The 15,262-nt window shown below is 37.6% G+C and overlaps 1 protein-coding gene across 6 annotated transcripts in view; it reads right to left on the bottom strand.

Annotated features, from left to right (window-relative positions):
• LOC126966314 (septin-7) overlaps window positions 1–15,262 on the bottom strand; it is an 80,800-nt gene that overhangs the window by 23,601 nt on the left and 41,937 nt on the right. For 5 of the 6 annotated variants that reach the window (XM_050810296.1, XM_050810291.1, XM_050810293.1 and 2 more), the window contains exons 2-3: window positions 2,276–2,581; window positions 512–671 (exon numbers count right to left, since the gene is read on the bottom strand). In XM_050810296.1, coding sequence (XP_050666253.1) covers window positions 512–671; window positions 2,276–2,581 — 466 coding nt within the window. Of the gene's footprint in view, window positions 1–511; window positions 672–2,275; window positions 2,582–11,592; window positions 11,730–15,262 lie in introns of those variants that run through there. The other variant, XM_050810297.1, reaches the window with a different exon arrangement.

The raw sequence follows: 15,262 nt of genomic DNA, 5'->3' as shown, positions 1-15,262 counted from the left end.
TCATAGATACGTCTTGAAAATGATTTTTTTATGACAATAAGGGACGAGACGAGCAGGACGTTCAGCTGATGGTAATTGATTCGCTCTGCCCATTACAATGTAGGGCCGTCAGGATTCTTGAAAAATACAAAAATTCTGAGCGACACTACAACTACGCTCGTCAACTAGAGACATAAGATGTTAAGTCTCATTCGCCCAGTAACTTAAATAGCTACGGGGCCCTTCAGACCGAAACACAGTAATGCTTACACATTACTGTTTCACGGCAGAAATAAGCACCGTTGTTGGTACCCATAATCTAGCCGGCATCCTATGCAAAGGAGCCTCCCACTGGTAATATTATATTATATATTAATAAATAATAGTTACAAATAAAACATGCTTTTATAGAAAACCAAACCAAAAAGTAAAAAATAATTTCCAATCAGTTTATTTATTAGATAAACTTTAACTCCTACCTAAAGATATTTACTAACAATATTATCAAAAAAAAATGAATCGTTCAACTCACCAACGACCATTAACGTAAACTCGAAGCCCTTTTTGACTGCCTTCCTGTACACCTGGTTTGGTAAGTTAGCGAATCCGACATATCCATCTAGTTCTTTGGTTTTTGGTTTCTCTAGTTTAGGCAGCTCTGGTTTAGGGGCAACCGGCGGGTGATCAGGCTTCTGAAAATTTGTTATTTGTTAAATCAAATTGTGATTGGAGTCGGGCAAATGATAATGTTTATCTAATATATAAAATTCTCGTGTCATGGTGTTAAACTTTGAACTCCTCCGAAGCGGATTGACCGATTCTCATGAAATTTTGAGTGCATATTGGGTAGGTCTGAGAATCGGAAAACATCTATTTTTCACCCCCCTAAATGTTAAATGTTACACGAAACTTTTTTGTTAAATTTTTATGAGATTTTTTTTTTAAATTTGTTTGATTATGAGTCAGCATAAAAAAATACATACAACTTCAAATTTTCACCCATCTACGATCAACAGTTACTTTTGTATCGCGATTTTAATATCGGCAATACAACGTTTTCTGGGTCAGCGAGTAGTATAATAACAATAATTACATAATCCGAGTGGGTATATCACAATATGGAAAAAGGAAAGCTTTAAAGGCATAATATACAACCTATTCTGTTCCTACTAAATGAAAAAAACAAATAAAATATTAAAATTGTTCATTTTTGGTTTTGAGTTACAGTCGAATTGATCTTCAATAACATTTGATACATGATTTGATTATTTTTAACCAAACGGTTGAAAGAAATTCTTTGCATGGAGTTTCCAGATCGGTACGACATGGGTAATGCCGGCAACGCTCCTGTGATTCATCAGCGGACGTTTGCCACTTCGCGCCATTAAATATTTTTTTAATAAATTTAAATAAAACTCCTGTTCGCTCGCCGATACTCTGTGTATGTTCAAAAGAGAAAACATTTTGAATATGCATGTGATAAAAACATATTATAAATAGACTTTTCCAAGAAACATAAATGTAATGTGCAAGAATTGCTCGTCTAATACAACTCCCCCACTTAATAGGCTGTTGCGACAATACAACACTATAATAATTTGAAACACGCGACCTATAGATATTTTAAGAAAAGCCTAATACTCTGATTTGTCAATTGTGATGACTTAATAAAAAAACGCATTGACAAAACATATTGTATTTTAGTAATTTTGTTCACATTGTAGCTTGTAATGATTTGTGTTATAAAATTCAAATAGTGCGTTAGCCTTAGATAGTTTATACGTCTTGATAGTTTCCTGCTGTCAGAGCACCTTTAAAAACAGGCCAGGAATATTAGTTTAGTGTGTGTGACAAGCTACGTCTCACACGCGATTTGTATGACACTTCGTGTTAGTGTGCGCATTTCTCAAAATAGAGAATAGTTTTAAACTCGATTGTTTTCGATGTTCTCAAAGCTTATTTTTTATGAAAATAAGGGACGAGACGAGCAGCACGTTCAGGTGATGGTCATTGATACGACCTGTCCGTTACAACGTAGTGCCGCTCAGGATTCTTGAAAAATTCTGAGCGGCGAGTAAGATGTCAAGTCTCATTTGCCCAGTAATTTCACTAGCTACGGCGTCCCTTCGGACCGAAACACAGTAATGTCTACACATAACTGCTTCACGGCAGAAATAGGCGCCGTTGTGGTACGTACCCATAATCTAGCCGGCATCCTGTGCAACACACTGGTAAAAGCTGTCATAGTCTATCAAGACGTATAAATGATCTAATCTTAATTAGCTGCTGAACCAACCTTAATGATATTCTCTATATTCCTGAGCGGCGCAGCAGTGGGCACAGGTGGTGGCGCAGCAGTAGGCACTGGCGGCGCCGGTGCCGGCATCTGGGGCTTGCTGTCGGTCTTGCCGTCCACGGCGACGTTGCCGCTCAGCTTGTTGGCGGCGACGCCGTTCGCCTCGGCGTGGTTCTCGTGCGGCTCGGGCAGCGTGGTGGCTCTCTTCACCAGGCCACTGCCGTCCTTCACAGCGAGCGGCGGAGCGCTCACGCCGCCGCCGCTCACGGACTCCGATTTGAAAAACAGCTCGCGTTTACTTTGCAACTGTAAACAAGACACACTGTATCAGACCATGTTTCACAAATATTAATTTAGTATAAACGGGGATGGGCAAAATGTCCAAACCGGCTAATAACGACAGGCTATAACTTTTTTCACGCAATAGTTTCTGTGAGTCAGATTTTTCTCATTGCAGTTCGGTGACCCAACATCTCCCGAGGATGAATCGTTTAGAGGCGAAACGGTTAAAGACAATAATTCTTAGCGGGTTTAACACTAAAGACAACTCATAACATTTGAATAGATATGGATTTCCGCAAAATAGCGCCTAATTCAATAAATTGTAAAAAAGAACTTATTATTCATGTTTCGACAAAGGGTAAACAGATAAAAAACATCGTCGGAGCATAGTCGACTTTTTGTCAAGTCTAAACACGTGGCGGTTTAACTTGTTTGTTTCATATTCACACAGTTTCTGCATTGTCTGTTCCATGTGTATGTGTCCTTTATGGTAAGGAGGGCTGCTATATACATACGTGATATAAATTTATATATACATAGCTCACAAATAAAATTTGAAAACAAAATTTTATGAACGAGGAGGGACTCGAAACCACGACCTCTTCCGTGCGAGTTCTGCCAACTGAGCCAACCGTTCCTGATACTCGGACGGCAGAGCACTCGCACGGAATGCGAGAGGTCATGGGTTCGAGTCCCGCATCGTTCATAAAATTTTGTATTCAAATTTTATTTGTGTATTAATCCTAGAAGTGAGAGTTATCTCTTTAAAAATATAACAATTTGTATATAGCCATATAGCTACTCCATGAGCTGATCTTGTTCTTAAATTAATCTATAAATGCGACTTGAAATTCAAAAAAAAATAATTCATTGTTTAGGAGGGAAGTTTAATCAGATTTAGTCCTACCGCACAAAGAAACTCTTTCCGTAGCTTTGTTGTAGGTGGAAAAAACGTTGCTTGAAAACCGCGCTGTGGAGGAAAAACCACACATCAAGATGGTGGGAATGATATCCTAATTATTAATTTAATATATAAAATTCTCGTGTCCCGGTATTTGTTACCAAAAACCGATTAGTATGAAATTTTGTGTGTATATCGGGTAGGTCTGAGAATCGGTCAACATCTATTTTACATACCACTAAGTGATAAGGATGACCCCACCCCTAACTATATTATTTTTTTTGACATATTTTTATTTTATTATGATTCAGCATTGATAAATACATATACAACTTTAAATTTTCGCCTGAACTATTTTTGTATCGCGATTTTTATATTATTCTGTTCCATCCACAAATCCGCTATAGGGTTGCAAGATGGCAATGGAATACAATAATTGTAGTACGATATATTTGGTAGGTCTGAGAATCGGTTGCACCTATTTTTTATACCCCAATTTTTTGCTGGGTCAGCAACGTTGTCTATACTAATATTATAAAGAGGAAAGAATTGATTGTTTGTTTGTTTGCATTGAATAGGCTCCGCAACTACTGAACCGATTTGAATAATTATTTCACTGTTGGGAAGCTACATTATCCCCGAGTGTTATAGGCTATATTACATTTTCAAAAAAATTGTGATACCTACTAAAAGTCCAGTTATGTAACCAAAGGTGTAAAAATACGTACGCGAACGTAATATATAAAATTATTTAAGCTCTGCGCATATAGAGATACCCGTAAGAATGTGAATTTACGACTTAATTGCCATTTCTATGTATCGGCCGGTCAGTACAATATAATTTCAAGCCAAAACTACTACGCAGATTCTATTTAGCTGAATCACGTACCGTTTTTTACGAACGACTAATGAATCCTTAGAACAGCATTGATAATGGGTTTTCTTTCTATGAATCAATTATTATATTCGCTTAGACGTCACATATACCCAGATTACTTTATAATTGCTGCTGTTAACTGTAACAATAATGGACATCTCACTTCATAGACCTTGTTATAACGGTTTGTGAAAATCGACGCAGCGATCGTCTATTGAAATAATCGAGCTATTAAAACGTTTAACGGTCAAAAGATTACGTCATGATAAGTTACTTATATACTTTTTTGCACGCTTTTTTCACCTGCATGTATAAATATAATGTTTCCGAAGCGGTAGTAGTATTAAATATATTATATATTCCACCTTCGCACGACACGCCAAAAGTTAGGATATCATCCCCACCATCTGCATGTGTGGCGGTCCTCTACAGTGCGGTTTTAAAGGAGCTTTCTTCCTCGTACTACAAAGCTGTAGAATGAGCTTCCTTGTGCGGTGTTTCCGGGACGATACGACATGGGTACCTTCAAAAAAAGCGCGTACACCTTCCCTAAACGCTTTTGTGATTCCTCTGGTGTTGCAAGAGAATGTGGGCGGCGGTGATCACTTAACACCAGGTGACCCGTACGCTCGTTTGTCCTGCTATTCCATAAAAAAAAAAGTATCTAGTATGTAAGAAAAGACATCAAAAAAAGGAATCAATTTTGAGAAAATAAAAGCCTTTTATGCCTTTTCATTTTAGTACAGTTGACTCATTTGAAAATGGTCGCTACCAAACGACCTGCTTCTACACGAACATAAAAGTCCGTGTAATGGTTTGAGGGTTTTATAAAATGGGAGTAGAAGAAATGATTTAAAACAATTTGTTATGTTTTTAAAGTGATAACCCTCACTTCTGCGATTAATTACACATATAAAATTTATGAACAATCTCGTATGCTTTGTTCAACACCTTTAGATTTATCAACGGTACGTCACTCGAACGGTTGGTTCAGTTGAAAGACGGGCATCGTTCATAAATTTTATTTATGTAATGATATACGAAATAAAGACATTCGACAAGTCACAATATGGAGGTTGTGTAGCCGGTTGTCTGTTTCACCACGTGCTCTCAATAGCCGACATAGCCACTGGCGCTATGACTCACCGACGACGAAGCCAACTCAAGTACAACGATAAACATGGCTATAACAGCTCCTTGTGGTAATCAATTAAAGTAAATAATACAAACAATCTATGCATTTTAAGTCCTTACTTATTAAGAAACTAACATAAAGGCTGATACGATTTCACGTTTAAACAACTAAATCGATCATTATGTAATTTTGTACACATCAGAGGTACAGAAAAGGTTAAAGGGTTATAAGTTATAACCCGCGTTACGACTTTCATGCAGACGAAGTAGGGACACCATCCAGTCTTACATAAAAAGTAAAACTGAGAGTCTGTTTATAATGTGGAAATAAAGTACATATTTTTATTAATGCATAGCACTAATATTTACACTGAAGTTAAATGTACCTACTAGAAAAGTATTTGTAACAATTATGTTTCTCCGTTCGTTACGGCGTTCGTTACGAAATGGCTGAACCGATTTTTACAGGAATTTCACTGGCAGATTGTAGATATACCAAGGTATGTTACCTTAACGCTTTTTTAATTTACAAAACTGACGTGACGTCTTCGGAGTGTCGACGTCTAGATATTGCGGTGTCTGCATGGACCTGACGTCACTAAGATGTCGTTCTGTCCCTATATGAACCCGTGGGGTTTAATTCACCGCTTTGATATTCTATATCAAGTAAATCCGAGTTGGAGTATGATTCACTTTGCCATTTCTCATTATGGTACACATGAATAACGTAAAACTTCTCGAGTCAATCAAGGACGCGACTATGTAAATATTGTTCTCTCAAATTCGTGGTTGGCAAATTTTTTGAACACAGTGATATAAAGGCTATTTGGCTAATAAGACGGGATTTGGTACAATTCGGACTCGCATCATTGTAAAAACTTGCATGGCGGCCATTTTGGGATTCACCACTATCGTATTTCAATATTCTTTTTAGTTTATGTGTAATTTAGAGTACTACCACCGCTTTGATACTTGATATGACGTCATCACGATGTCCACTGCTGGACAAAGGCCTCTCTCAAAGATCTCAATGACGATCGGTCCTGTGCTGCCCTCATGGAATAGGTTGTATTCCAGCGATCTTGCTCATATCATCAGTCCAACTTTGTCGGGGTCCTTCCAACACTGCGTCTTCCGGTACGTGGTCGCCATTCGAGATCTTTACTGCCCCAACGGCCATCTATCCGTCGAGCTATGTGCCCTGCCCACTGCCACTTCAGTTTTGCAACCATCTGAGCAATGTCGGTAACTTTAGTTGAGATCTCCTCATTTCTGATTCGATCTCGCAGGGAAACTCCGAGCTCTCTCCATTGCCCTCTGAGCGAGCAACCACGAACTTCCTCACAAGGCCCATAGTTAGCGACAACGGTGCCTATTTCTGCCGTGAAGCAGTAATGTGGAAGCATTACTGTTACGGTCTGAAGCGCCGTAGCTAGTGAAAATACTGGGCAACTGCAATTGTAGTGCCGCTCAGAATTTTTTGGTTTTTCAAGAATCCTCAGCAGCACTGCATTGTAATAGGCAGAGCGTATATCAGTTACCATCAGCTGAACGTCCTGCTCGTCTTGTCCCCAATTTTGCTCGTCTTGTCCCCAATTTTCATAAAAAAAATGTCTTCGTTCCGTATATCATCACTGGCAACACACTAATATGACGTAAGACCTACTAACTCATATATACAATAGTTTAAGAATAACGGAGCTGGGGCATGATTCACTTTGCCGTTTCTTATTATGGTGCACATGAATCACATTTGTTCGAGCTAATGAAGGACGCGACTGTGTAAATATTGCGCCCTGCAATTAGGGTTGTCAATTTTCTTATTTTGTATCTATGCGTCTAAAAAAAACGGTAAAGAAAACGTCTAGTCTGCGCACGCGAAGGGTTTCGTACCATTAGACAAGAAAGAAAGAAAAATAATCTATGTACTTAGGTCAAAATCACAATGTTCAACGAAAAAATTGAGCTTTACGGAGAAGAAATAGCAAGTAACTCAACTTTAAATTTTGATAATAGAAATAATTAGTATTGCAGAGTTGAAATTCCCATTTACGTAACATAGCGCAGGTACTTATTAGTTTACCTGATATATATATCTAAAAAATACATAATAACGGATAAAGGGTACAAATATACCTAATTATTGTCAACCCTATATGAAGTACAACAAAACACTCTTCTTGAAAGTACAACGGAGGTACCTCAAAGGTACCGTTGTTCAAAGGCCAATTTGTGATATAGGGCTGAAGTATGATGGTCTCCGCCCTTTTCAATGACTCAACATCGTAATAAGCTTAATTATTAAAAAAAAGTTTTTAAAAAAGTATTTTGGCGTAACAAAGCAAAAAGGAACTTAACCATGTTACATTCGTGTTACAGTGATGCGCGCGCATCTTAAATTTCACTCTCATAATTTTTTCATAACGCGCCTAAAGAAGTATATCTTCAAAAAAATATTATCTAGTACCGTTAGCGAGAAACAACTCAAAAACAAACGAAAATTACTGTAAGTATAGTTCACCTCCGTAAGTTTGATACTATTTATTTTACATAATAATAGTATCAAAAATTAATAATTGTTCTTGGCCTTAACGCTGTCAGCAAAGTGTCTTGACCTCTTATTATCAGGCCATGAGACGTGGTGATCAGTAGGGTTGTCACGACACGCTTCCTTTTTTGGTCCTAACATACGGTAACGTGTCTAAAGAGCCAAAAAGACGGGAAATGCTGCCTTAATCTCGATGTATTTTTTATATATATTTGTAGCAGTATCTAGTATATTAGAAATGTACATCAAAAAGAATTCTAATAGAATCAATATTGAGAAAATAAAATCCTTTATGCCTTTTATGAAAATAAGGGACGAGACGAGCAGGACGTTCAGTTGATGGTAATTGATACGTCCTACCCATTACAATGCAGTGCCGCTTAGGATTCTTGAAAAACACAAAAATTCTGAGCAGCACTACAATTGCGCTCGTCACCTTGAGAGATAAGATGTTAAGTCTCATTTGCCCAGTAATATCACTAGCTACGGCGCCCTTCAGACCGAAACACAGTAATGTTTACACATTACTGCTTCACGGTAGAAATAGGCGCCGTTGTGGTACCCATAATCTAGCCGGCTTCCTGTGCAAAGGAGCCTGTCGCTGGTAAATTTAACCGTTTCATGGAAATAGATAAACAGATACATAGACACTTTATTGCATACTTACATACATAGACTTAAAAATCATAATAATTTATGAAAAGATCTTAAGCTTATCGCTTGAAGCGATCTCTTCCAGACAACCCAAAAAGATAGATATATACAATAATTTATTCATATGATATTATGAATTGAAATTAACATCTTGTAGATAAATATAAATAATATAGTTACAACATCCAGGCCAATATATCTTTCTATATTTAATAATAATAATTGTATACAGATTACTCGGATATATTTTGTTCTAACTGATCGCACTCCTCTTAAATCCGTACGAGACTCCTCAGTCTCATTCCCCCTTTAAAAATACAAGTTTTGTATCTTATATCTTCAAACTAGCAATTCTTGTATATATAAATCTCGGAAACGGCTCCAACGATTTTAATGAAATTTAGCATACAGGTAGTTTCGGTGGCGAGAAATGGATCAAGCTAGGTTTCAATTTAAAAAAATGTAGTCTTATCCGTGATTTAATGAGAAACCGCAACAGCAAGTAGCAACATTAGAATACAAAGGTAAATTTGGCGACTATATACAAGACTATAATAACTCAGATGGGACATTTGGTGACCCGGAAAGCAGAAGGCTCCGGTTCGAATCCAGATGTCCTATAAGTTATTTTTTTTTTGTTCAAGTTTTGTACATTCTTAAAAATCCGAGCAAGGCTCGATCGTCCGGATATCATAGTTAATTAAAAGGAAAGCAAAAAAATAACTTAAAGTCCATCCAGGCGAATACATATATTTATTTCTATATTTAATAATTATAACTAACTTTTAAAGACTTGACTGACCACCGATCAACTAATCATGCTTAACAATTATTTGTATCAAGTACTTTTACTTTTATTTGTAAAATTATGAGTATTATCTCTACCTTTTTTTTATGGAATAGGAGGACAAACGAGCGTACCGGCCACCTGGTGTTAAGTGATCAGCGCCGCCCACAATCTCTTGCAACACCAGAGGAATCACAGGAGCGTTGCCGGCCTTTAAGGAAGGAGTATGCACTTTTTTAGAAGGCACCTATGTCGTATCGTCGCGGAAACACCGCATAAGGAAGCTCATTCCACAGCTTTGTAATACGTGGAAGAAAGCTCCTTGAAAACCGCACTGCGGAGGACCACGCCACACATCCAGATGGTGGGGATGATATCCTAACTTGTGGTGTGTCGTGCGAAGGTGGAATTCGGCGGCAGGAATCAGGTTAAACAGCTCTTCGGAACACTCCCCGTGATAAATGCGGTAGAAGACACACAATGAAGCGACATCTCCACGCAACGCCAAGTGATCCAGCCTACCTATAGCTAAGTTTCTAACGATTGTGAACTATTTTTTCTTTCTTTAATTTAACTCTGTTGGTGTAGACCAAATTTAGCAATTGTACAAATCTCAGTGGTTTGGTGGAAACCTCCATGTAAAATTTGTTTTTTATCATTAAAAAAAAATTGTATACGAATTATTCGGGTATTTTTGTTATACGAGACTACCCAGTTTCATTACCCCTTTAAAAATACAAGTTTTGTATGTTCATTTACCCCTTATTTAAATTGGGTAGGTATACAAGGCAAGGGCTGGACATCACTAATCGTAAATCAACATGACCGTTACAATATAAATGTAACAATATTCAATAAACATACAGCATTGATGGCAACACATAAACGATAAAGAAGATATCATCGGTTATTATTTGCGTGCGTCAACAGATAACGTTCTATTTCTTGTTTCAACAATGTCTTGAATATATTTATCACACTAGCAATGCGCCGCGGTTTCACTCGCGTAGATACCGATCTCGTGGTAGTGGTATTAACAGATAGAGATAATTTACTACCTTCTACTGTCAGTAATTAGCTGTCAATAATCTGAAGCTGTCCCAACATACCCGATAAGACATTTTTATTCGCCTTATATTAGGACGCGTGAATTGCAATTTCCATACAAACTTCTATCGCTGGTAAGCTATAAGTCCGCAATCGTCCCATTGATAGACAGCGTGTACGGATAAGGTGAGTTACCGTCGCTAAGTTTTATGGGGCAGAAAAGTCAACGATAGTTACGATTTTTTATCTCAAGTAGGCCACAACCGGAGATAGACTGAATATTGGGAACGGCCGTAAGTCGGACTATAGATTTATTTTAGTTAACATAAAAGTTTTATTTGATTTAGTTATTTTTTTATTATAGCATATTTTTTTTTTAGATTGGCATTTTTAAATTCGTTATACCTTTTGAAGGGTATGTCCGATTTTAATAATTTAAAAAGAATTTTACAGGTATTGAACCGGTCTTTAATAAAATATCGTTTAACTAGATCAGGATTAATACAGAGGTATGAATAATTTACGGTTTAATTATTGTCGGCACTTACATGTTTTTTTTAAAATTGCAACTGCGCTCGTCACCTTGAGACATAAGTTATGAGGTCTCATTTGCGCAGTAATTTCACTAGCTACGACGCCCTTCAGACCGAAACACAGTAATGCTTTCATATTACTGCTTTACGGCAGAAATAGGCGCCGTTGTCGCTAACTGTGGGCCCTGTGAGGAAGTTCGTGGATGCTCGCTCAGAGCGCAATTGAGAGAGCTCGGAGTTTCCCTGCGAGATCGAATCAGAAATGAGGAGATCTAAAATTAAGTTACCAGAGGGCAGAGCACATAACTCGACAAATAGATGGCCCTTGGGGCAGTAAAGTCCTCGAAGACGCAGTATTGGTACACATTACAGTTTCACGGAAGAAATAGTCGCTGTTGTAGTACCCATAGTCTAGCCGGCATCCTGTCCAAAGAAGCCTCCCACTGGTAATACAAGTACATACTATGCGAACTCAGGTCTACATATTTTAGAAGTGATATCCATACGCTTTTAAGTTGCTTGCCAAAGAAATGGTTAACAGTTAAAGTACTTACAGATCCTAATGGTGCCTGTTCTGTCGGAACTTCTTCGCTAATAATATGTTTATCGAAAAACTTTTTAAAACATCTCATAGTTCAATATGAGCCATAGAAATACATTTTAGGGCCACCACAATAACAACTAGTCACATGGGAAGTTTATATATAACTAATAATGAGGAAATTGTTTGCTTTAACTTCAGGAAATATTCAATTTGAACACGTAACTAGTTAAAATTATTCGATAACATAATTTAGTTTAATTATTATACTAAACCTACAAGGGCTAACAATAATGCTTATAATTATTAATAACGATACTAGAACTTTTGTATTTTTTTTATGAAAATAAGGGACGAGACGTGTAGGACGTTCAGCTGCTCAAGATTCTTGAAAAACTCCATTAAGTCTGAGCGACACTACAATTGCGCTCGTCACCTTGACATATAAGATATTAAAACTCATTTGCCCAGTAACTTCACTAGCTACGTCGCCCTTCTTACTGAAACACAGCTTAATGCTTACACATTACTGCTTCACTGCAGAAATAGGCGCTGTTGTGGTACCTATAATCTAGCCGGAATCCTGTGCAAAGGAGCCTCCCACTGCTTTAATTTATGTATTTATTTAGCAAAATACTAATTATAACATCAATCATGGATACAATTTGCGCGTACTCGCTCACACGCAGCATTCCAATAGTGATTTCTGAGACTACGAATAGATTTGAAATTATTAAAAGTGGATCATGCAATTGAAAAACCCTCAAGACAGAGTCGAGATGCGATGGTAAGACTGTGCCGTTGCGGTTAAAGACCCGAGGAAGATGAAGAAAACATCTTGGAGATGGTAAGCCTCTGATAGAACGGGACAGAAGAGAATCGTTTAGGAAGCCAATATCCACAAATAATTGTAAAGAGGGAGTACTGAGTAGATACTTAAGTAAACCTGTTATGCCTACTACTCGGATAAGTCGAGTTAGCAAGGTCCTTTGTTGGGCAGTTATGTGTACAAATTTTTTTTAGTTATTTGTACATTTTTTTTCCGGAGGCTCTGTCAAAGTCGAGATAATTTGAAAATGTTGAATTCATTGTTCGGTAAAAATCGTTATTTCTAAAAAAAAATTTGGGGCAATTGTGTAATTATTTTTTATTGCGATTAATGATATATTATTTAGGGCTAAGGCGACATGTTTCAAATAGACAAAAATAAGCAATACTAACCACAATTACAAAAGAAATGTTAAGTAATGGAGGAAAATCTGCTTTTTTTTGTTTAATACCTAATATTTCTAAGGTATATGGGATAGATTTTTAGATTTAATATAGTAACAACCGTATACCAACTGTACTGTACTGAACTATAGATAGAGTCACGGCCACAGTTGAACAAGATATACCAAAAATATACGACCCATGCGTACTCGAACGGATGACTCAGTTGGAAAGAGCGCTCGGACGGAACCCGAGAGGTCGCTGGTCCGAGGTCCACATCGTTCATAAATGTTGGTTACAAATTTAATTTATAGAGGTCTCTTTGATAAATAAACCCTAAGTTCAAACTAAATAATTAAATGAATTGAATGAACGCTGTATCCAAAAGCAGAAACTACGGGTTCTGCATTTGCCACGATTCTGGCACACTTTCCCTTCTTCTTCCATTCGCATCAACCCTTTTCAATGTATACAAGTGGAATGTACGCCAAGATCGGCGTATCTCACAAAACTAACACCTATCAATATCTGCAACGACACAACAATGAAAAAAACTATTATTAAAAAAACAGACATCAAAAACTCAAAAGTATAAAATAACCTAATTGAGATTTAATTTAATACACCTTTAATATTAATAAAATATTATTATTTGTAGGGGCCACCTATTTATAGGGTTTAAGTCGGTGCTTGCCCGCTTGAGTTGTTTGATTCTAGACGAAGCTATCCCGCTCAAAGTCCCGCGTGGCGAGTGTAGGTACCTGCTATTACATTTAGCTTGTAAGAAATGTTCATAAAAAGAAAAGTACTGGACCAAACTATGTCAAATTTTTATGGAACCAAATGCCAAACATTCCGCATCAAACTAAACAAAAAAATACCAATTGAATCCTCCACCTTTTCGAAGTCGGTTAAAAAGTAAATCATTGAAATCGTTTCCAATCGATAATTATAAAGTAATTTAGTGTAATGTATAAAGGTATGCACGCAAGTACCAACACGACACATAGATGCGACAACAAGAGATGGACCGTGAAGCGCACGAACGCTGCTGGGGCATCGCGTCGTGTCGCGCCCGCGTTACTGTCGCGCAACGCTGAACAATTAACCATCGGGGACACATTTTATTTTCTATTGTCTTTCTATATTACTATTAGGTGCAGCGACGTATTGTTATCAAGTAATAATTAATTATAGAACTGGTCGCCCAATAACCGTAATAATACATGTTTCTTTTTAAATTGAATATGCTTTTTGTATAAGCCGCCATATTTACTTTTGTCACGTGACCTAACTATTTGGATAGCAATAATATGCGTTACATTAGATTGTATTTATAGCTACATATACATACAGCTATTATACATAAATTTTGGTCAACTATTCGTTATATTATTATCGCAACCCTACATAATTGCAATAAAGCTTTCTTTTCTTTGTTTATCTATATCTACATTTCTTTGCTGTTCAACATTTACAAAGAGCACATAATGCGGATTGTTCTGGAAGACTGGGATGAATGCATATATGTCGGAAGGCGGTAAATTTGCAATCTCACATATGCGGACGACACTACACTACTTGCCCAAACAAAGGAGGATATTGAAGAACTTACCTTGAATTCGGACTGGCCATCAACAGAGTTAAGACCAAGATGATGATAGTAGACCGCGTAAATAACAACATTATAGAATTTCAAGGCATTGCCAACTGTGAGGTGGTGCCAACCTACATCTATTTTGGTTCTACTATCTCCAACACCGTGGGTTGAGAGCTGGAAATCCGAAGGCGATGTGCTATAACCAAGTCGGCTCAATAAGATCAGAAGGATCACCAAAACCACCAGGGTTCGACTTATGAGGTGCCTTGTGCTTCCAATCTTCCTTTAAGGGGCTGAAACCTTGTCCCATAGACTACTGTAAGTCCAGCGCAAAATTGATGACTTAGATATGTGGTGATGGAGTCGACTCCTGAAGATACCTTGAACGGCTTTTCTAGAAGAACTGAAGATAAAAGAAAGGCCCTTGTCGACTGTGGAACTACGAATTTTGAAGTTCTTTGGTGTCATCTCCAGAGATGAAGGATCGATTGATAGTGCAGGGCCAGGTGGAGGGGAAAAGAGCGAGAGGACGCTCACCTACGCGATGGAAGGATCTAATCACAACCGTGGTGGAATGCTCCCGCAATGCTATAAATCGACAAAAGTGGAGGAGCATCGCTCGGAAGGCAGTGCGACTCAAAACTAAGAAGACCAACGACGACTTATGTTGCATCATCTTAGCGGCCACGACCACTCTGACAAGAGTGACCGATTGAGAAGAAAAATCTATACACCTAGTAAAATAAGGCTGCTTTGTTAAAAAATTGTACATATTACAAAAATACAATATCACGTTGTAGGTACATAAGTACTTTACCTAGACCAAAAAAAAAGGTTTAAATTTTTTTCCGTCTGTACACGCTTATCTCAG

This window comes from Leptidea sinapis, chromosome 10, assembly GCF_905404315.1.
Source record: "Leptidea sinapis chromosome 10, ilLepSina1.1, whole genome shotgun sequence".
Classification (NCBI taxonomy): Eukaryota; Metazoa; Arthropoda; class Insecta; order Lepidoptera; family Pieridae; genus Leptidea; species Leptidea sinapis.
This window is presented reverse-complemented; position numbering and strand designations above follow the sequence as displayed.